This window comes from Pteropus medius, unplaced genomic scaffold (genome assembly GCF_902729225.1).
Source record: "Pteropus medius unplaced genomic scaffold, Ma_sr-lr_union100, whole genome shotgun sequence".
In the NCBI taxonomy this organism is placed as follows: Eukaryota; Metazoa; Chordata; class Mammalia; order Chiroptera; family Pteropodidae; genus Pteropus; species Pteropus medius.
In genome coordinates, this window is record NW_024343105.1 from 1,473,905 (window position 1) to 1,496,881 (window position 22,977).

The 22,977-nt window shown below is 38.7% G+C and overlaps 2 protein-coding genes and 2 pseudogenes across 6 annotated transcripts in view; 2 read left to right on the forward strand and 2 right to left on the reverse strand.

The window, feature by feature from the left end:
- EIF5B (eukaryotic translation initiation factor 5B) overlaps positions 1-8,442 on the reverse strand; it is a 71,724-nt gene extending 63,282 nt beyond the window's left edge. The window contains exon 1 of the mRNA XM_039867138.1: positions 8,224-8,442. Within this exon, the coding sequence (XP_039723072.1) occupies positions 8,224-8,258 (35 nt within the window). The 5' untranslated portion in view covers positions 8,259-8,442. The remainder of the gene's footprint in view (positions 1-8,223) is intronic.
- LOC120606055 (uncharacterized) lies at positions 504-622 on the forward strand (annotated as a pseudogene).
- Positions 8,443-9,193: 751 nt separating the features above from the next.
- On the forward strand, positions 9,194-21,774 carry TXNDC9 (thioredoxin domain containing 9). Of its 5 annotated transcripts, none has more exons than XM_039867142.1 (5): positions 9,194-9,427; positions 12,433-12,651; positions 15,910-16,028; positions 18,627-18,881; positions 21,184-21,774. In XM_039867142.1, the coding sequence occupies exons 2-5, from the start codon at positions 12,463-12,465 to the stop codon at positions 21,299-21,301; spliced, it is 681 nt and encodes a 226-aa protein (XP_039723076.1). In that variant the 5' UTR covers positions 9,194-9,427; positions 12,433-12,462; the 3' UTR covers positions 21,302-21,774. The 5 variants fall into 5 exon arrangements, with proteins under 5 accessions (XP_039723076.1, XP_039723073.1, XP_039723074.1 ...); XM_039867139.1 differs by having other exon boundaries at positions 9,195-9,445; XM_039867140.1 differs by having other exon boundaries at positions 9,195-9,445; positions 12,436-12,651.
- Positions 11,393-11,511, reverse strand: LOC120606054 (uncharacterized; annotated as a pseudogene).
- Positions 21,775-22,977: the final 1,203 nt, after the last annotated feature.

Here is a 22,977-nt window from a genome sequence, read left to right on the forward strand (position 1 = left end):
AAAAAATACACAAACATCACAATAGATGGAGAAACAGTATTTAACAAAATCCAACACCCTAACATGGTAAAAACATTCAACAAACTAGGAATAGAAAGTTAACTCCTCAACCTGAAAAAGGGCCTAGGAAAAAACACTGCCAACATTATACTTAATGGGGAAAAATTGAAAGCCTTTTTCCCTCTATGATGAGAAATAAGACAAGGATGTCCACTCTCATTTCTATTCAACACTGTACTGCAAGATTAGTCAGAGCTTTAAGCAAGACAAATAAAAGGCATTTAGATTGGAAAATGAGGAAACTATCTGAACTTGAAGATGACATAATCGTGTACACAGAAAATCCTAATGCACACACAAAAGACAAAAATATCATTACAATAAATGAATTCATTAAGATTGCAGAATAGATCAATACACAAAAATCAATTGTATTTAAACTATGCACTAGCAATGAACAACCTGAAAATGAAATTAAGAGTTCTATTAAGAACAATAGCATAGTCTTTGGCCATGCCACCCTGAACGTGCCCAATCTCGTCTGATCTCGGAAGCTAAGCAGGGTTGGGTCTGGTTAGTACTTGGATGGGAGACCACCTAGGAATACCAGGTGCTGTAGGTGGTAAAAAGAAAGAAAAAAAGAAAAGAAAGAAAATAAGAACAATAGCATAAAAAATGCTTAGGAATAATTTTTAAAGAGTGCCAATCTACTCTGGAAACTATAAAAATATTATTGAAAGAAACCAAAGACCTAAATAGATGGAAAGACAGCCCATGTTTATAGATCAGAAGGCATAATATTGGCAATACTCCCCAAATTGATCTACGGGTGACATGCAACACCAATCAAAACTCCAGCTGCTTTTTTTTTTTTTGTGGCAGAAATTGAGAAGCTGATCCTAAAATCTATGGAAATGTAAGAGACCCAGAGTAGCCAAAATAATCTCAAAAAAGAACAAAGAAAACTCACAATACCCAATTTCAAAACTTAATACAAAGCTACAGTAATCAAGACAGTGTGCTACTTCCATAAGGACATATAGGTCAATGGAACAGAACTGAGAATCAAGAAATAAACCCCTACACATATTTTGACGAGGAATTAGAGAGAAAGAACAGTCTTTTTAACAAGTGGTGCTGGGACAACTGGATGTTCACATGCAAAGAATAAAGCTGGACCCCTATCTCACACAATATACAAAAATTAACTCAAAATGGCTCACAGTTCTCAATATAAGAGCTAAAACTACTAGAAGAAAACATAGTAAATCTTCATGACCTTAGATCTGGTGTTAGTTTTTTAGAGCTGATACCAAAAACACGAACAATCAAAAAAATAAGACTTCATCAAAATTAGAAACTTTTGTGCTACATTTCACCACCAAGAAAGTGAAATGACAACCTCCTGTAGTAAAAAATAAACACAATCCACAGAATGGAAGAAAATATTTGCAACTCATACATGATAAAGGATTGGTATCCAGAATATATAAAGAGCTCTTATTCCCAAATAATAACTGAATTTAAAAATGGAAAAGGGATCAAAATAGACAGTTCTCCAAATGAGATACACAAATCTCCAAGAAACACATCTTAAACTATCACAGAATGCAATCCAAAATCAGAGTAAGATACCACTTCACACCCACCAGAATGGTAATACAGTAATCAAAAAGTCAGATGATGAGTGTTGATGAGGATGGAGAGAAACTGTAAACTAATATGTTGCTGGTTGGAATGTAAAATGGAGCAGCAGCTTCAGCAGTTCCCGAAAAAAAAAAGTTAAATTGCTTGGCAGTTTTTGGAAAAGTTAAACCTAGAGATACCCTATGACCCAGCAATTTCACTCCTAGGTATATACTCCAAAGAACTGAACACGTTATGTCCACACAAAAACGAGTACAGGGATTTTTATTGTAGTTATTACTTTAAGAGTCAAAAAAACCTAAAATCCCAATATCCACTAAACTGATGAATAGGTAATAAAACATGATATATCCACATAACAGAAACTCAAGACATGGGATTCTAGACTTAGAAGAAATTCTAATGGCAGTAACTATTAGCTTAACCAGAGTTCAGTATCTGAAATCTAATGACATAAATTTAATTGCGTTAAAAGAATACTCGACTGTACTTTTATGAACTGCTATAAAGTTTATGGTTTGAATGAAGTTTCAGAAACAGAAAAACCAAACAAACATTTTATATATCACTTAGAAAGTATACTTCTATCACCAAAGGGAGGTATGAAAACCAATGATTCTAAAAAAATGACTGCTGCCTGGGTGAAAGTAAGGATTCCTCTGCAAGAACACACTGCAATTGTATGTGCCATGTCTGAAATGCAAAAGGATAAAACGTTAAATCACCACTGCTTTAAACAGACAGGCTATGTGATAGGCAGTTATTCAATTAAAGAGAAATTCTTTAAAGAAATTCAGAACTGATTGACCCATAGACAATGGCTGTTCTTTTTCTAGTCTCCCTCCCTAAGTTCTTAATCTTTAACAGTAAAGATCCTATGTAAATATTAATTTTTATTTAAAGTCTGTATTTCGGGATATCAGAATTTCTTAATTCACATAGTACAGCACAGTAAAAACCATAGGTTCCTGAGTCAGGTTTGGCTTAGTAGCTTAGAGGTCCTAAGCCTCAAGTACATTATGCTAAATCCCGTTTCCTCTTCTATATGTTATATAGTAGTTCTTAGATCTTATATTCCTTTCCCTTCACCCAGATTCTCAAACTAGTTACAGTGTGGTTATTGGTTCTACATTGTTTTTCATTATTAAAATTATGTAAACATTGATAGGACAAGTAGTAAACTATTATTTCAATACTGTTTAATAAGAATTCAAAATACCCGTTTATTTTATACTATAATTTCTCGACAGTACATTTTGTTACAAGGCATTGAGTTAGAAAGGAAGGGAAAAAGGAGTCATCTGTGTGTCACTAAAACATTCAAATGCTGCTGTAATGTCTTTAATCTCCCTGCTCTCTCCAGTTTACTATTTACATATTGCAAACTGATAAACTAATCACAATTTAGTCCTCATCCTTTACACAGCTACTTCTAATAACAGAATTCAGTAAGTTGGTCAGATACAAAACCACCGCCTTGAAAAATAGTTTTCCTATTTACCAAAAAATAGAAAATTACGTTAACGAAAACCAAAACTGTAAGATACCTAGAAATAGGCCTAACAAGAAATATTCTAAAGACTCGAGTGAAGAAAATATAGAATTAAATTAACCAAATATAGAAGCATGTCACATTATTATTTGCTGACCACTATATTTCCAGCACCTAGAACAGTATCTGGCACTTACTTAATAGACACTCAAGACCTTTCTTGAATGGGATGAGTCAACACCACAAAGATTTCAAGTGTACCAAATAATCTAAAATCTTAATTGATTCTCAATTAAAATCAACCCAAGAGACTCTTAGTAGACTTTGTTCAATTCACCTATCATATTTTTAAAAATCATAAGTGGGTAAAATATCAAAAGTATTAACATATGTTTTAAGTTGTCCTTGAGTGATTCTCAAAGCATTCTAAGCACCTGTTGAGCAAACATTAATGATGGTCAAACAGCTTGAACAATATTTCACAAAAGCCTAAATCCAGTTCCTGAAATCAGCAGTCCTCAAAGCAGTCACACCAAGACCTGTTCAGGGGGTCTAAATTAATTCAAAGGGTCAAAACCATTTTCAAGATAATACCAAGAGACTTTTATATTAGCCTTCTCATTCTCATTTTCTCCAAACTGACAGTGGAGTCTCCCAGAGGCCACATATGTGACACTGCTACAGACTGAATGCACAAGCAGGTGAAAATCAAGCTATCGTCTACTAAGCCAGACAGTAAGGAAGTATGCAAAAATGTTTAACACCACTCTTTTCATTTTTTGAAAATGAATATTTAATGTTATTAATATGTAATGTTTTTTAATTAATATTTTAAGACCACTTGTTTAATTTGTAATATGGTTAAGTATCGATAGTTATAAGCCACATACACAAAAACCTTTTGGGGTTCCTTAGCAATTTAATAATGTACAGGATCCTAGGACCAAAAAGTCTGAGAATTGCTATTTTAACCTAACCACTGACATTCAATTCCTCAGTTAAACAATGCTTTGCTCGCCTTATAGATAAATTGCAAGACTAGAATAAGCTTAGGATAAGTATAAAAGCACAACTGGTGAGCAAGTAACATTAAAAGCAGCTGCATCAGCTCCCCAGAGATCACCGGCGTAGTATATGCTAATAACACAAGTTTATCATCTTATTCATTTATAACAAATTAGGCCTTTTTGCCTCCTTCCACATATCAATTTCCTAAAGTATCACTGTAAAAACATGGTAAGCCAAGAAAATACTCAGATCATGCACTTTTCTTTTCTGGTCTAAAGTATACATATAGAGATTTTTTTAAATTAATTCAAATATATACCAATGAGAAATAAATTCCTTTGTTGAATTACACTATTTGGACTATTTGTCACTTGGACCACTCCCTGTCTGGGAATCTTTGAAGTACCTGCCATACTCATGGCTCCTTCTGGACAGGTTCCTTGAGCAGATCACCATGTTTCCTATCAGAGGGGAAGGACCACACTACCCTGACTGACCAGGATGAATGTGTGACACCAGGGCAATCATCTAACCGTTAGGCAGCAATCTCAGAGAGCCAGAACTCCAAAAGAGGGAGTTGCCAGTAATGAGAGGAGTCTTATCCGTAGCTAAAAGCAAAGAATAGTGGAGTCACTACTCTGGCTCACCACTGGTGTAGAGAATCACAGCAACAAATCTGATACTGAAGCTACCCCAGGAAACTTTCTAGTTCCTGAATGACATCCCCACCTCCATAATATCTGACACTGGGATAGGTGAAATAATTATCTTCCTTCCTTCTACATCCTTGGGGGAGGTAATTAATCCCATTAAGATAACACACCAGATTCCTTCTAACCTGAAAAATATAACTACCATACTTAGGGGATCCTAACAAAAAAAGAACCAGAATGAAGAATTGGAGGCTGACTAGATAGTCCAGACCTTTCTTCTCTGCACACATCAATGAGAACCTCCATCACACTGTGTAAATGAAAAAAGGACATCACTAGAGCACACAAGCTCCCATAAGGTCCCATTATGTAAACTGATAACTGAAAAGGTTTTAGAAAGAAATGAAAATAGTGGCCTTATGTTCTGTATGATATGTAAATATTAAATCTTATCCCTCATCTCGAGAGTTTCCCCAAATGAAAAGTCAGGGAAATTTGCTAAATAAACACACTATTATAACCTCATTCTCAGAAATACACAAGCTGGAACAAAATTCTACAATTTAGTCTTTAAACAAAAGTCAGTCACGGATATCACAAGACATATGCTATCTGAATAAAGCCAGATGCTCAGATTAAATAAAACCTAATTTTAAATGAACACTAAAAAATTAAAATAAAGGTTAATTACATACAAGGCTAAGAGGATTGAAACAGTGAAGTATTTTATGTCCTTTCCAATAGGACACTTTTTTCTGAAAAGTGGCTCAGGGCCTTGTCTTGACAACAGATAAATAGCTGCTCATTTCTCACCCAGTTCCACCTGGCGAGAAACATGCTAGGCTGACAATAGCTTAGAAAGGAAGGGGAGGTGAGATGAACGTAAAATTTTTAAAAGTGGAGATCTTTGTACTAGAGGAAAACCAGATAAATCTCATTTTACACAAGCAAGAATATTAATCCTGAAATAGGACTTTCTCCTAGACTTTCTTCTCAGTCTGTGCTTCTGTTCCTTTTACAAACATTCAGTTCCAGGCCACCACAATAAAGCAAATGTCAGAACAAAGCAAGTCACATGAACTTTCTGGTTTCCAAGCATATAAAAAAGTTATGTTTACACTATACTGTGGCCCATTAAGTGTACAACAGCATTATATCTAAAAAAAAAAAAAAAATACATAACTTAATTTAAAAATATTTCATTGCTAAAAAATGCTAACCATCAACTGGGCCATTAGGAAATCAATCTTTTTGTGTCCTACCTTCAATGTGTAAAAAACAGCAGTACCTGAGAATCACAATGAGGTCTGCCTTGTTAAAACTAACTCACAAAGCAGTGAAACGTCCCTGCTCCTCACTCCAACATCTTATGTGAGATGACAGAGGAAAAAGGCCAAGCAGCTCTGAGCAAAGTGGGCCCTCTGCAAAATCCTAGGATTTCTTGGGTACAATCTGAAAGGCATTCAAGCAAAGGAGTCCATGAAACATTAAAAAAAAAAATGTGATATGAGAAAGGAAACATTTTTCAATTTTGTTGCCACCGCGTTCCCATCAATAAGACCCAAAAATAAAGACTACAGATCAATCTGAGCCAGGTAAAAAAAAAAACAGTAGTATTACATCTACCCTACCAAACCAATCATTTAACAACAGGCTCCTGTGTTTGCAATATAAACTTTATATCATCCATGAAAATCTTTATGAATCGGTTAGAAACACACTTCTCTTGAAATACACAGACAAGAATGACTCTCTCTCCTCTGAATAGCTTTTCCACTGTGAAAGAGCCTGAAAAGTAAAAACTAATAACATACACGTACTTTTTAATTTAAAGAACAGACTTCTGTAATTCTAAACCAAACGAACCAATTGTTAAATTTTTTTTATAAGACAATCAGTGAAATTAGAAAATTGACTGGATACTTGATACTATTTAAGAAATCACTGCTCATATTCTTTAGCCTTGATGGTGGCATTCTGGTTGTGCTTTATGCTGTTTCCGCGGCTGTGTTCTCCCTCAAGATTATCTTTCAGATAAACCTGAAGGATTTACACATGAAAGGACTCTAGATTTGCTTTAAAATATCTAACAGGTGAATGAAACAGGATTTGTCATGTAATAACAATGACTGAAGCAGGATAATTGGTACAAGAAGCTTTATTATACTCATTTATATTTGGTATACAGTTGAAGAAAAAAATTCCTTACTCATCAAAACATCCTGTCAAAAGTAGATAAATTTTTGTCCCATTAAATCATCCAGAATTCTGCTTTTTTAATTTGGTTTGATTAACAGTAAGCTTTATTCTTCAAACCAATTAACTTCCTCTAGTAAACCTGTAAATGAAATACAAGACTTACCTTGGTGTCTTTTAATTTCACTCATCAGCTAGATGAGTGCCAGGTGAGGAAACAATCCAGGATTCCAATTTATAATTAGTAATCTTATTCTAACTTCAAAATCACATATCCGTTTTGAGTCAGAATGAACTATCACAGGTTTGGGGTTTGGTTTTGTTTTGTTTTATCTTACTCTCCCCGCTAGTATTTAAACTAAGTTTGGTCAGTGGTGTACGAATGTGAAAAGTAACAGATGTTCACTCCAGGAAGTAAACTCTTTCAATGAGAAGAGTAAAAGACTCAATCGAATGTGACATACAGAAAAGCTCCTAAAATCTCAGGGTATGACCCCACACACATCCTTATACTCCCGCCCCCCAGCCCCACACGAAAACCTTTTAAGTGAATAGAAAGGAAAGACCCGGGTTGGTTTGTTCCATGTCCTCCTCCTTTATTAGGGGAGGTGCTAGAGAGCACAGAAATCGCCAAAAGGCCGGAAGGAGAGCGAAAAGCAAGTAGTCTGGACAGTCAGTCCTTAAATAATTCAGAGCAGTACCCAAATCAGATGAAGTTAAGAGGGAGTTAGATGCTAAACGCCTCCAACACACCTGAGCAGCTCAGAGAGTGAAAAAACCTGGCTGTAAGTACAGATGATTCCAACTCCCTTCTCTCTCCAAATATTCACCGGTACCAAAGCGTAAAGAGACCTCTTCCTGACCCTCACCAATTGTAGCGCCACAAAAACCACCCCCACAAGCCCAGACCACGCTGGGAGCCCCTCCCCGCGAGGCAGGGAACCCCAAAACCATTGCTCCACTTCTCAGGCCGGAGACCCCTCCTTTTCGGGCCGGGCGAAGGTGAGCGGTGGGACTGAGTCTCGGCTGGGAGAACTCGTCTGCGCCGAGGCCCTCTGCGCTCGCCCGCAACTGGGTCTCAGATCTGCGCCTCCCACTCTGGGCCCAGGCCCGGTGGCCCACGCGGCCGGCCTCGAGCCTTGACCCGGGTTCACCCCGCGCAGGCGAGACCCTCGCGACCCACAGAGCCGCGCCGGCCGCCGCCGTGTGGACCCAGCCGCTGGCTACCTGTCTTCGCTCTTGTTTTTCTGTTTCTTCCCCATCGCGTAACAGCGGCGCTCGGGGCCCCAGCCCTTCTAATCGGTCTCTCACAGACCCACTGTCCGCCGGCCGACTTTGATCTCCGTTCGGCTCTGTTCGCCCCGCGCTGCCGCCTCTCGCACCCGGCTCTCCACAGACCCGCGCACTGGGACAGAGCACATATGGTGTGAGCTCTCAGTGCGCAAGCGCACCGCCCGGCCGCCTCGGCGTGGGGACGCAGGGCGCGGCTCATCGAGAGCTGCTCTTCGGGTAGAGCGTCTCCAGTTGTCTCGCCTGCGAAGGCGAGAGCCCTAGCGCCCCCTTCGCGCAAGCGCCCGCCACGCACCGCGCGGGTTTCCAGGTTCTAGAACCAAGGTGGACAATGAGGCTGAATTCCTCCACTTGGGCTTTGCCCGGTCCGGGAATGTAGACTAGGGGAACTGGAGCTCGGTCAGAGTTAGGCAGGCCTTGAGCTTCCCTTCCACCGTTAACCTGGTTTTTTCCAAAGGAAATACATCCAGGACAAAATTGGGTCTCTCAATAAGATCCATGCATTAGGAAGTATATTGAGCCACTAAAAAATTAAAACGAAGACACAGTCATTGCCCCCATAACAGGTCTTAATGTTGAAGAGAGCAAGTTCGAAAAACCTGTGTCGGAGAAGTCACGAGGGAACCTACGACGGTGATGAAAATGTCCTCTATCTGGATCTGGTTAGCTATATGTCACTCTACAACATTTTTAAAAGGAATATATTTAATAAACAGGATGGATACGAAGTTGGACTGTCACTGCAGAACAGGAGAGTAGCTATCTCGTTTCTGACGTAATATTACGTGTACCGAGGCTCAGAGCCTAAGAGAGCCAGACAATTCCAGGCTGAGCACTAAGAAACTACGCCTCCCAGAATACTTTGCTCCCGCGCCCTCTGGGCGGTTTACCCGGTGGGAGGCAGAGAACCGGAAACCTTGGGCTCCCCGCAGCTCGGGGGAAGGCGCAGGCGCTTAGGCTTTCGCCGCACGCCCCACCGCCTGTCCTCTCACATTCTTGGGCGTCGCAAGCTGTATCGCGTAAAGGGCCTCAGCCAAAGAGGAGGCGGAAGTGACGGCCGGTTGGCTGACAGTCGCAGCTGCTGCGAGGCTGAAGCCGAAGTGGACTAGTCTTCTGAAGCTGCTGGTCCGTCACTTCTCAGGTATCACCGAGAGCTCAGGTGAGGCAGAGGTGGTGTGGAAAAACCGGCCACCGCATCCCGGTGCTAATGGACACATCGCCGCTCGACATCCGGCCGGTGCGGGGGAGGGGCGCGGCCCAGGTGCTGTGCAGCGGAGGCGGCTTTGGCGCATGCGCCTCGGGAGGCTTGGAAGTCGGGGCCACCTGAACTCTGCCCTCATCTGTCCCGGCGGGCTCAGGGTGTGGTGAGGATACTTTTGAGAAGGTAACTGGGGTGCAGCTAGGACGGAGGCCTCTTGGTTGTTTTGGAGGGTACACATTGGGGGATCGGGGAAATGGTTAGGTAATTTGAGGATAAATCCCTTGCCGCCATTCCAGTTGAACTGAAAAAGGAATTAGAGACTTGTGGTTTGAAGAATGGGAAGTTATCAGGATCACTAAACCACCTTTTCTCCCCTTTCCGAATGCGGTGAACACTACCACCTGCCCCCAGAGCAGTTCTTGTTAATCGATTCTGCTCCCAGTTACCCTTCCCAGCATTAAATTCTGAGCTTATCCTATGAAACTCCAGGGATGAGCATCCGCTGTGCCGGGATAAGAACAAGTCTGATATGCAAGTCAGGGTCGAATACCCAATTCTCTGCCTCATTCACCCCCAATAGAGAGGATCACAATCTCACTGATAGTTTTCTTGGAAAGTAGGGAGTGTGAAATTCTTTTACAATATTTAAAATACAAGTCTTTTAAAATTTTATAGCATTTATGAGGAACTTACAATTTGGTTCTTTCAAGATTAACAATCTTTTTTGAGCACCTGCTGTGTCCTAGGCACTGCTAGCTCTGGGGATACAAAGATAAAATCAAGTGTCCATTTCAACTTTCTATCCTGTGAAGAAAAAGGAATCAGAAGTGAAGTTTGGAAAACTATTTTTTCTTTTTTTTCTTTTTAATTTTTAATTGAGTTTATTGGGGTAACATTGATTAATACAATTATATAATTTTCAGGTGTACATTATCATTTGACATCTGTATATTCTGTTGTTTACCACTCAAAGTCCGGTTTCTTTCAGCTACCATATATTTGATCCCCTTTACTCACTTCACCCTCCCCCTAAACCCTATATTTGATCCCCTCTACCCTATTTACCTCTCCCCTCTCCCCCACCCCACTAGTAACCACTAGTCTATATTCTATGTCCATGAGTCTCTGTTTGTCCTGCTCATTTGTTGCTTTTAGGTTTATATCCCACATATAAGTGATATCGTGTGATTTTCAACTTTTTTTATCTGGCTTCTTTCACTTAGCATGATTATCTCAAGGTCCATCCATGTTGTTGCAAATGGCAGCATTTCATCTCTTCTTATGGCTGAGTAATATTCCATTGTATATATGTACCACAGCTTCTTTAGCCAATTATCTATCGTAGGACACTTCGGTTGCTTCCATGTCTTGGCCACTGTGAATAGTGCTGCTATGAACATCGGTGTGCAAATATCTTTTTGGATATGGGTTTTCAAGTCTTTGGGATAAATACCCAGGAGAGGGATTGCTGGATCATATGGTAGGTCAATCCTTAGTTTTTTGAGGAACTTCCATATTGTATTCCATATGGCTGTACCGATTTGCAGTTCCACCAGCAGTGTATGAGGGTTCCTTTTTCTCCGCATCCTCTCCAGCATTCATTACTTGGCTTGTTGATTATAGCCATTCTAACAGGTGTGAGATGGTATCTCATTGTGGTTTTGATGTGCAGTTCCCTAATAGCTAGCAATGTTGAGCAACTTTTCATATATTTGTAGGCCATTTGTATGTCCTCTAGAGAGAATTGTCTTTTCAGGTCCTCTGCCCATTTTTTAATTGGATGGATCATTTGGAAAACTATTTTTTTCAGTTCAGCATATAGAGGTCTTCGTGGACCAGGCTATGTGTCAGAAGCCGAGTGGATGATGAGTTCACAATTTATTCAGATTTTTTTTTTTTTTGTAATGCCTACAGCACCTGATCTTCCTAGGTGGTCTCCCATCCAAGTACTAACCAGGCCCGACCCTGCTTAGCTTCCGAGATCAGACTGGATTGGGCTTGTTCAGGGTGGCATGGCCATAGACCTATTCAGATTTTTTTAAAGTACTTTATTAGTATTTGCAAATATATCATAATTGGGATGCAACAGCCTCCTACTTTGACAGGCAAATTATAAGTCATATTTCTGTGGTAATAACCCAGGATTAAATATAAAATTGCCGTCTGATTACATTTTTTTAAAAAGATGTAATTGAGATAGTTCTTTCTAATAGGAATTTTTTTTTTTTAACTCTTACATAAAAGAGTGACGGAAAATCAATATTCTTTTTAATAGAGTGTTGCATTGTTTTACATCAAAGTTAAGAATGCTGAGTGTCAGAAAATCAATACCAATATCAATTTCTGTGGCCTCATAGATTTTGTTATGTAATGGGAGAACAAGAGTGGAAACTAAACCTTAGGGAACACCAGGAGCCATTCTTTACATAAATTGGACTGTCTTGGGAGTTTAAAAAAACAAGACAAAAAACTGAAGCAGAGACCATGAAAAACATGTCTCTGCTCAACTCTGTTCTGTACTGAAGCAGCATTTGGTATGTATGTTAGACATTATCATTGTTCAGTCACTTCTGCTTTGCCTCCCTTTCATTTGATGAAAAACACTGATTGTCACTATATATCACAAATATAACTCCAACCACTCATTTCTCTCTTGTCTGCTGATGGTTTTAAAGACTTTTCTTTGCTTTAGAACAGTAAAACACAAACTAAATCAGGAGCAGCTAAACTTTGCTCTAATTAGTTTTTGAGTGGTGTGACTATAATTTACTGAAACGTAAATTTTAAAACACTGAAGAAAAATTCTTAAGCCTCACATAAAGTGTTTGGTTGTTGGCAGCACACTTTATGGACTACAAATTACACATTTGCTAGAATTTTTGAAAATAAGAGATAAAATCGTACTTATTGTTGGTACTCTTTAACTTTGTAAATCATCTCCCCAGCAGCAAGACTGAACTGTACCACTTAGAAGAATGGAAGCTAATGCATCTGTCGACATGTTTTCAAAAGTCCTGGAGAATCAATTGCTTCAGACTACCAAACTAGTGGAAGAACATTTAGATTCTGAACTTCAGAAACTGGATCAGATGGACGAGGATGAATTGGAACGCCTCAAAGAAAAGAGACTCGAGGCACTAAGGAAAGCTCAGCAGCAGAAACAAGTAACCTCTCTGCCCTGCTTTCTGAAATTGCTTTAACAGTATGCGCCTAACAATTTGTATACACACGTGTGATAGTTACATTTCAGTCCTCATTTTTAAGGATTTTTGAACTCAAAGTACCTATCACTTCAAAATTTACCTGGAAAGAAGTTAGTTTTAAAGATACATTCAAAATTAGCCTGATTAACATGTAAACCTATAGTCAAGCAAAAGAAATATCTGCCCAAGGTCATTTTCTGAGCTTGAATTTGTGTGGTTAAGGAGAGAGTGGACCAGAAGGGCACTGACAGCAATAGGAGTCAGTGGTTTCCCTTTCCGGTGCTAGTGATGCCTTTCAGAATTTAGCTGTGCTCAGAGCAAATGAGATAAAAGCTGTTCAGGCAGTTTACATTGAAGAAGTTGTTGCAGGCAATTCCATTGTGACGTTTAATTATTATGTGGCGTATTCAAAAGAATACAGGCTGGGTTACAGGAGAAAAGTGGCCACAGCAAAATCCTTTTTGGCCTCTTAGAATATGAGTGTGGAAAGACTCGTAGTTGAAGAATCTGATCACAATAAATCGGGTTAAAGTCTGTAAATCGAATTATGATCAAAAAGTGTTTCCATAGGTTTAAATTGAAAAGCATTATCACCCATTCTGGTTCCTCTTCAGTGTCTAAAACACGAGCTTTAACTTTTCTGAAGAGATAGAGTTTTTGTGCTGCTATAGCACCACCTCTTTAATAATGTTTATACCCTCACCATTTAGAAGAATTGCTACAAAAGGAAAGAATCTTTTGTAATGTGACTGAGTTCCAGGTTTTATATTTTTTGAGTTTTCCGAAACTGTGTGTGTGTGGTTTTGAAAATCAGGCTCCTTTTCTTAATATAAGGCCTATAAATGGGATTCTGCTACAAACTCGTTTCATGATCACAGTTCAGTACACCATGAATTACTAATGCTTAACTGAAAAAAGGTAACTAGAATATATTTGTAGAAAGTCTGTATCCACCTGATTTGCAGTGAGGAACATACATTAATAAATGAAGTTGTCAGCAGTTAAAAACAATAGTCTGAGTATTAATAATTAAAAACCAATTAAGGTGGGCAGCCTTTGGGCCTTTTTTAAATCAATACACAAATCAGTTTTAAATTGTCATGGAGTAACTGAGTCTTATTTTAGAGCTTTCATTGCGTTTCAGCATATCTTTTTCATTAAAACATTTTCTGAGGAAGTAGGCAAGAAGCCTTAATGGTTTTTGCAGCTCTTCTTTTTGAAAGAGTAGCGTAGCTTGTATAGGAATTTTGATTTTCTAATCCATGAGGGTATCAGGTAAAGGTACAGTGAAAGAAGCACATATTCGGCCTATGTTAATCAATAGTCCTCAGTCAGCCAAGCACCCTCCTTCTGTTATGGCAGATGTAGATGTAGGCCTTAGGTAGGGAGCAGAAGGACAAGGTGAGAAGTAGCAAGAACCCACCAGAGGCTTGGGTGGTAGTAGCCGCTGAGAACCAGACACTGCCCTGCTGCCAGGTGTTAAGTAGGCTCAGGCTACATTGTGATCTGTGCCCTTCCTGCTTGATCACATCCACACGTACCTGTGGAGCACACACTTCATGGAGGGAACCACCCGAACAGTGCAGGGCTATGCTGAGTGACCTGGGAGAGGTGCCGTGTGTCGGTGAGGTTCAGAGTGAGCTGGCCTCCCTCTAAGGAACTGGGGCAGGTTCAGGTCTTTCAGCCTGTTAAACACATGAGAATAAATAATGAAAAAAATAGCAACTTCTTAAACAAAAATACTCTTTTCTTAAGGACAGATGTCATTAGCCAGTCAAAAAAGGTATCATGAAATGTCACATGTCACTAAGTTGTTGTTTTTGAGAATTTAAACTGTTTATAGAAGCTTTACCAAGGAAATGTCACATAAGGAGAAGATACCTAGGCCTTCTGTGAGTGTCAACTTAGTGCGAGCCAGTGTGAAGTGGAAACCAAAACCACTTCACACTGGCCCAGAGGAGGAAAGGACATGGCGCTCCTGCCCCTTTCTAATTGGGCCACTTCCTGAGGGCTGCAGTCAGACATCTGACATGTTTTGAAAGGACATGGAGGAATTAGACTATGTTCTCTGAACGAGGACAACCAGAAGATTAAGAAGGCTAGATACTGTTTCATGCAAGAAACTCTCAAGGGAAATGGAAATTTTAGTGTGGAGAAGGGAGGACATGGGCAAGTTACAACATTTGAAGGGCTAACATGTGAAAGAGAGATTAGAACTTTTCTCTCTAATCTTGGATCCAAGCTGGGACCAGAGCTATAGAGAGATTGCACTTCAGCATGAGAAAACCTTTCTAGAAATTAGGTAGTACATATACAAATGCTCTTTTAAGCACCTGTGCCAGATACTTCTGTAGTTACCTTCATGTTTTCTTATTTTCACAACTACTCGATGAGATAGTTGCTTTATGATGTCCACTTTATAGATGAGGAAACAGACTCAGAGAAGTTATTAGAATCCATAGCCTTGTAAGTGGTAGAACAATTAGTCAAGCTCATGCCTTCTGCCAGCAGGCCCAGTGCTCCGAAAAAGGAAACAGGCTTCCATTTGAGGTGATAAGTGTCTTGCCACAGGGAAGGCTCCAGGGGCTCAGGCCTGTCAGGTGTGGTTGAAAAGGGTCCATACGTTGGTTTGAGAAGCTGGAGTAGTTGGACTCCTGAGAGCTTTATTTTTGGACACCATGTGAGTGGACAGCTTTTTCTTCCTAAGATACTCCCTACTGGTTGCCTGTATAGAAGAGGTCTCTGCCTCTCTAAGGTCATAAAGAGCAAATAGGCTCCCAAACTTCAGAGCTGCAGTAATCTCCCCCACCAACCCCACTGGCTGACTGGCTTTATCTCATGAGCATTATTTTTAAAACCTCTGTAGTAACTTGGACTAAATGCTTCTGATTTTAATAGTTTGAGTGCAAAGAAATGTTTGTTTCCATTCTAAGTCTCTTGAGTCTTAAGTTTTCAAAGTTCTAAGAAAACATGTTTTAAGTTACCAAGACAGATAATTGTCTTAAATACGAGCCATGTTGTGGAGATGGTCACTGCCCACAGATTGTTTTTGTACTGACATCGGGAACCTAGGAAAGTAAATCAACTAAAATGAATTCATTTCTCTACAAAGTAAAATCGACTTCATTACAAAGTATTGTGGTGATTTGAACACAAACTGCAAAGTGGTACTAAAAGAGATACCTGAAATGTATAATATTTCCCTTTTCTTCATATTAGGAATGGCTTTCAAAAGGACATGGGGAATATAGAGAAATCCCTAGTGAGAGGGACTTTTTTCAAGAAGTCAAGGAGAGTAAAAAAGTGGTTTGCCATTTCTACAGAGACTCCACATTCAGGTAACTTCATTTCCTTCATTGACTTTTTTTAAACATAGTGAGATATTTGAAGTGAGGTATATTGACTTAATAGAGAAATTAAGAATAAATGAACATATTAAAAATTAAGAATGTTTCCATAGAAGTGGCTGTTTTCTGAATTGTATTTCATTAACTTTAAAAACATCTTAGAAATGGACATGTAAATGTTTTATCGATGTAACAAAAATTATTTATATTTTTTTCCCCACTATTATGATATAGCCAGGGAGACAATAGCTTGGCCAGGCCTTTCACCAGAAGCATAGATGGAACTGCCAGGCTTGGCTAGAGGGAGAAAAAAGTGATCTCTTAAACCAACTGAGGTCTGCAAACCTCTCTAAGGAGGTAGATCCCTTGTAAAATGAATCAGCCCCAGAAGAAGTTATATCTTAAACCAAAGGACACAAGTCTTTTTAAAAAAATTTTTTTTGATCAATATCTAGTGTTTAAAAATTGAAAAATATTTCATTTTTTTTATAATTTAGATTTTAGGTTTTTTAAAAAATTAGCAAACTCTATAGAAACAGACCTAGAATTCAGTGTGAAAGCACTTTGCAGATGCAGCGTAGCGCTGCCCTTTGATGGCCTTCCACTCCAGTGGACGGCCTCCGTCAGTCATTGTCATCTCAGCCCTGCCGCCTTCTCTCACTTCCACAGCCTGCCTGGCCCGTGTTGCAGCCTCACCACCCAACAACTTGGTCTTTAACACCTTTCATGGATTCACTGGCTGAGACTTAGTAAGAAAATAAAAATGAAAAAACACCGAGATGGTGAAACCATCTCCTGTAGGGGAAAGTACGGGAAGGGATTAGGAAGGTAAAGGGTAACAAAGAAGCCCTCTGCCATTGTGCCACACAGTCATCTCCCATGGGCACACATTCCTTAAGTGCCACCCTCTGGCGTACACAAAGAGGTGATACAGTGATATCAGTCCGTAAGATTGATATTATTTGTTCACTTGTTTATTAGATGTCCTCACCCACTAGATCATTAGTTTTATAAGGGCGGAGAGTTTGCCTGTACTGTGGGCCATTGTGTTCCAGATTTCTGGCCCTGGTGCAGCAGTGGCTGACATGTCGTAGGAGCTCAGTAAATGTATTTGATGGATGCATAAACAGTGCAGCACCAGGAGTACTGACCTTCAAACAAAACTGAATAATCAAAATTTAAATCATTAATTTCTATCTCTCAAAGTTGTCAGTACATAATAGGCTGCATACTTTCATGTATAAAATACTAGAACATTCATAGTGACCCACTGAGGTAAATAGGGATAAATCCTATGTTTCCTGTGTGGAGAACAAGACTCGGAAGGATTAAGTGACTCATCTAATGACACTCAGTTACTAAATGATAAGAGGTTTTAAGCCTAATGCAATTTTAACTATACCACGACTGCTGCTTCTGTATTTTAAAAAATATATTGACAAATGGTATGTTGCCTTATTAAAAATAGGTTCCAGGAGTTGATTTATGTACAAATATTCAAGAACATATTTCTCCAATAACAGTTCAGTTATTTGTTTTGAGCTTCATTCAGACACTATTGAATAATTTGTTCTCTCCTCCAATTTTCACTGAAATCTTGCTACACCATGTGAGTGATCTCTGAAAAGACACATTTATAGGGAAAGAGGCACAGCATCCAGGTTACAAGAAACTCACTGGGCCCAAACCCCATTCAGACAAAACCACACCAAGAAGTGCCCCCAGCACCAAGTAGAACAACTCCGAAGCATCTGTTGTCCTAGTCGTCAGAGTAGTGGTTCTCCACGTCAATGGGCATGAGAATCACCCGTCTGTTTCCCAGCTCACTCCCAGGAATTTCAATTCATCTATATATTTTTAAAGTTGGTTGTAATGAATACCAATGGTTAAGAACTATTGCTCAAAAATTATTACAGCAGTCTGTTCCAGAAACACTAGAGGATTGACCAGTTTAAAATACATCCTGCTTTAAAGGAAATATCACTTTCATTTGCCTCTTCAGTAAGGTGGCTTACTGAAGGTTACCTCTGGTATTTTCCATTCCTTTAATCTATAATGACCGTATTTACAGCCCTTAACCTCACTGTGCTTCTCGCTGACAGCTGCACAGCTAGAGGAGGTCCTTAGGGGACCATCCAGCCTTTCCTGATGACTTCCAGATATTGCTCCATGTGCACATTCTCAGTTCTGAGAAGTCTCTTCTGAGTCCTGTCAAGTCACCCTTCACGCTCCCTGCATGAGATACCAAGAAACGTGTGAGAGAAATGACAGTGATTTTTTTTTTGTTCTAACCATGAACAGAACTCCCTGACCCACTTACAACTTATTGCACATATTGCATATTTTGGTTTTTATGAATACCATTGGAGCAAATCTGACTTTCTAGAATGCTAGATGGTTTTTCTGCCTCTTATAATCGGGTAGCTTGACGTGCGAAGTGGATGTGTGGTCAACCAACACAAGCACAGATTGGCTGCTGAATTATGAGACTTAGAAAAACTATGAAATTAGATGTGCCTTAATGATATTCATTTTAAAAAGGAAATCTGTGGTTTTAGCTTTTGATTTTCTATATGTTGTTATTTACAGATGTAAAATCCTAGACCGACATTTGGTGATACTGTCCAAGAAGCATCTTGAGACCAAATTTTTGAAGTTAAATGTGGAAAAGGCACCTTTCCTTTGTGAGAGGCTGCGCATCAAAGTCATCCCCACACTAGCCCTGGTGAAGGATGGAAAGACACAAGATCACATCGTTGGGTTCACAGACCTAGGAAATACAGATGACTTCACCACAGAAACTTTAGAATGGAGGCTCGGTTGTTCTGACATCCTTAACTACAGGTAACTTCTAACAGGACAATGGATTTATTTTAACTCACATGTGCAGTTGATTTATTTAGAGAGAATTTTTTTATGTTAGCATTTATTTTATGGAAATAAAATCTTTTGGCTGAATTGTAGAAAAACTTTCACAAAAGAAAAGCTTATTTTTTAAAATGTATATCATTAGCATGATATAACAACAGAAATTGGAGTTGTGAATAAGATTCAGTCTTGTAGTACACCTAGCTATGAAAGTTTTCAACCTTACAGACCCTGTTGAATCTAATTCTGTATTGATCTGGAAACACAAATGACACTCCAGAATTAACTCTCCCCTGATTATTTAAATTGATAATGACCTATTTTCAAACATTAGATTCTTAATGTAGATATTCTCATCTCCCTTGTAGAATCTGATAAAATATATAGAATCTCATTTCCATGCTTAGCTTAAATTACTTAATACGGGAACAGTCTCAGTCTGAAAACAATCTAAAATCCAACTTCCCATTGTCATTCATCTCTTTGGCCACTTCAGACAAATAATTTATCTGATTCCACAAACTAGAGTATATCTTGTCTTTTGTGCCTCTTTTCAATTTGCAATTATAACAGGTAAAACTGCAGTTGTCATTCGACAGTCATAGTGCCTTTCAATAAATAAGAGTTCTCTCATCTTTTTACTCCCCTTCCCCCTTTTCTCTAAATCTCTCCTACACATGCCTGAATCATTCCTACATCATGGAAGTTGATTTTGGAGTTTTGGTGTTATTTTCTTAATATTAAATACAATATTAATGTTTATTAAATAAAATTTTTTGAAATGATTTCAAACTTTAAACAAGTTGGAAAACAATACACAGAATGCTCACATACCCTTCAGCTATATTCCCCAATTTTACACATTTATCATTTTCTAGATACTTATACAATTTTTTTCAGAACCATTTGAGTGGAAGTTATAAATATGTTAGACCTTTATTCTTAAATATTTTTGTGTGTGTTTTCTAAGAACAAGGACATTTTCTTACATAACCACAGTACAATTAAAACAGGAACTATTATGTAATTTAAAGACCTTATTCACATTCTGCCATTGTCCCAATATTGTCCTCCATATCAAAAAAACATGTTGAATATAGTTAATATGTGTTTAATTTCTATTAACCTGTAACAGCTGTTACTCTGTCTTTGTTTTTCAATACTCTGATGTTTTTGAAGAGTACAAGCTAGGTATTTTATAGAACCTTCCCCAATTTGGGTTTGTCTAATGTTTCAAGATTAGATTTGGATTATGCATTTTTTTCACGGGTATAATATGGAAGTGATGTGTTCTTCCTTCTTAGAGCAACATATCAGGAGGCATATGGTGGTTTGTCTCACTTCTGGTGGTGCTACTGAGCATTGGTTAACCAGTTGTCTACCAGACCAAATGGTGATTTAAGGAAGAACTTTTCCATATCTCACATTAACTTATTTTTTATTTATTCATATTAGAATGGATTATAGTATATTGTTATTATTATTTACTTGAAAGCTCAAATTGCCCCAGGTTTGGCCAGTGAGAGCCCCTTTCATGCTGGCTTCTATGTCCTATGGGCATGGCCCTGTAATTGCTTGAGCACTTTCTTTCTGGTACTGATAAGATGTTTTAGGGTTAATCATGTTGTACTCTCCCTAGAATTGGCTGTGTCTCCAAGAGGCCATGATTCCTTTCAGTGGCAAATGATAATTCAAAACCAAGATGTAGATGCTAAGAATATTCTCAGATATTTTTGAAAGAAGAAATTATCTTATTTCTTAGGCATCATTGTAAATAGTTTCATATCGATTCTGGGTTAATGATAATGAATTCTATGAGTTTGGATGATATCTGTAGAATTCTAAACATTAAAAGAGTTAAACAGGATCAAACCAGTTATAACAGACTATCAAAAATAGAGCATCATTTTTCTGTCATTCTCATAGTGAAAAGCATTTAATACGGGTTCAGCATATCCAAAACACATGAAAAAAAAACCTTTAATTTCCTTCTATGCTTTTCAGTCAGAAATTCTGTTAGCATATCCTATGAAATGTTAGTAATTAACAATAAAAGAAAATAAAACATTGATCTAAAACATTTAGTTGTACAAAATAAGGTTTACCACCATTAACTGTCAATATGAGTAATATACCTCTTCCTTGACACCAACATTTTAAAGAAAATTTTACTCTATTCCATATGGTACAGTGAGGAAGAAAAGAGATTTTTTGCAGTTTAGTATACCAGCTCTACTAAATCAAGGATAAATTCTTTTCATATTTTCTTTGTTTTTAGTGGAAATTTAATGGAGCCACCATTTCAGAGCCAAAAGAAATTTGGAACAAACTTCACAAAGTGGGAAAAGAAAACTATCCGAGGAAAGAAATATGATTCGGACTCTGATGATGATTAGAGATCAGTTATAATTCTTTGTAAATTGTCTTTTTATTTCTGCTCACTTTAGAATTAGATGTGTTTTCTAAATTCTGTTGATTTCAATGCATTGGTCATCTAGTGCTCATATTCTGGAGTTTTACACACATCACACAGAAAGACATCTTTAAAATTTTCTGTGTGGAGCTCATGTTTAAGTTGAGGAAAACTTCTGTGTTCTTAAATGATCTGGAAAGGGTCTGGATTCTCTATTTTTGCGATTGATTTTTATTGCAATATGATTTTTATGTCTTTATACCATTCACAATTGTGTTTTTAATCTACTGGATTGGAAATAGAAATTCAACAAACTATTCCAGGACTAATTCTCACACATTATTTATTTTATACAACAGGTCAAGTAACATTTACATGGCACTTGTAAATGAATTATGAAAAACACTCTTCACTTCTGGAATATATTTAAATAACTATTAAAGAGCTGCTTATTTATTTTGTGTGCTGCATGTCGTTGAGTCAGCTGATGACAGGAGAAAGCTTTCCCATTGTGAACATAGTGCCTTATTTAAAGGGTCCTGACTGCTTGTATTTTGAGACATGCGTTAAAAAAAATCAGGAAGCACTTGGAATGGTAGCATGAGAAGGTCTACAGACTCAGTGAAACAACCATAACTGGTAAATTTTATTTTTTAAAGTCCCTGGAAATTGTCATAAGAGCATACAGCAAACAAAAACATTTATTCAAGAAAATACTAAATCTTGGTGGAATAGTGAGTCTCTGGCATTTGAGCTGTAACCCTGCACCCTTTCTCCCCACAGGCCTCATCCTCGGCCTACAGTTTCTCCCTAGGGGGAGCAGACGGTCACATTTCTCATCCACCCAGGCCCCACTTGTGGGGAAAGCACGACCCCAGGAATGGCAGACCAAGAACACTGTTTCCTGATCACTGTTACCCTCGTTTACACATAACTTCATTAAGGTTATTAGTTAACTTACTCAGAAGCCAAGGCAATAGTGATTAGGGTGGAGGTTCCACAGAAAGACAGGCAAGCAGAGAAGACCAAGGGCCACCACCCACTGCTTTACTGGTGGGACCACAGGTATCACTCCTAGAAAAGCTGGCTGCTCTCTCCACCCCCAGTGGCAGGGGAATTGCACAGAGATCCACCCAGTGCCAGAAGCAAGCTATAAAAGCAGCTTTCTTCACATTCCCTATAGAAACATTTAATTTAGAACAGAGTGAAGGAGAATTTTAAGGATTCTGCTGTAGACAAAGGGAACTTAAAGTGGGGTGGGGGAAGACAAGTAGAGAAGACTGGTAGCTCCAGGCAGCAAGCAAAAGGGTAGGGTGGGAGAGGAGTTTGAGCAGAATGGAAGAGGCCACTGAGAGTAGCCCTCAGGCCAGGGAAGCCACAAAGACAAGTTTAATTGGATCAAACTGTGCAGCCAGTTAGGCACCAGGGCTTGGTCAAAAATAATAAAATGGTCTGCCAGCAGTTAGGGGACCTCAGTAGCAGAATGTGAACAATAGAAGCAGACCAACTGGAATCCTTACAAGTCCATCAGAGAAATGAACAGTAAAAGTCCTACCAAAACTCCCTGGGGTTGGAGGGAGGAGGCTCTGCAGAGGACATCAGAGGCTACAGTTGCAAGGTAAGTGGACAAAACAAATAGTCCACCCAAGTCACTGAAAC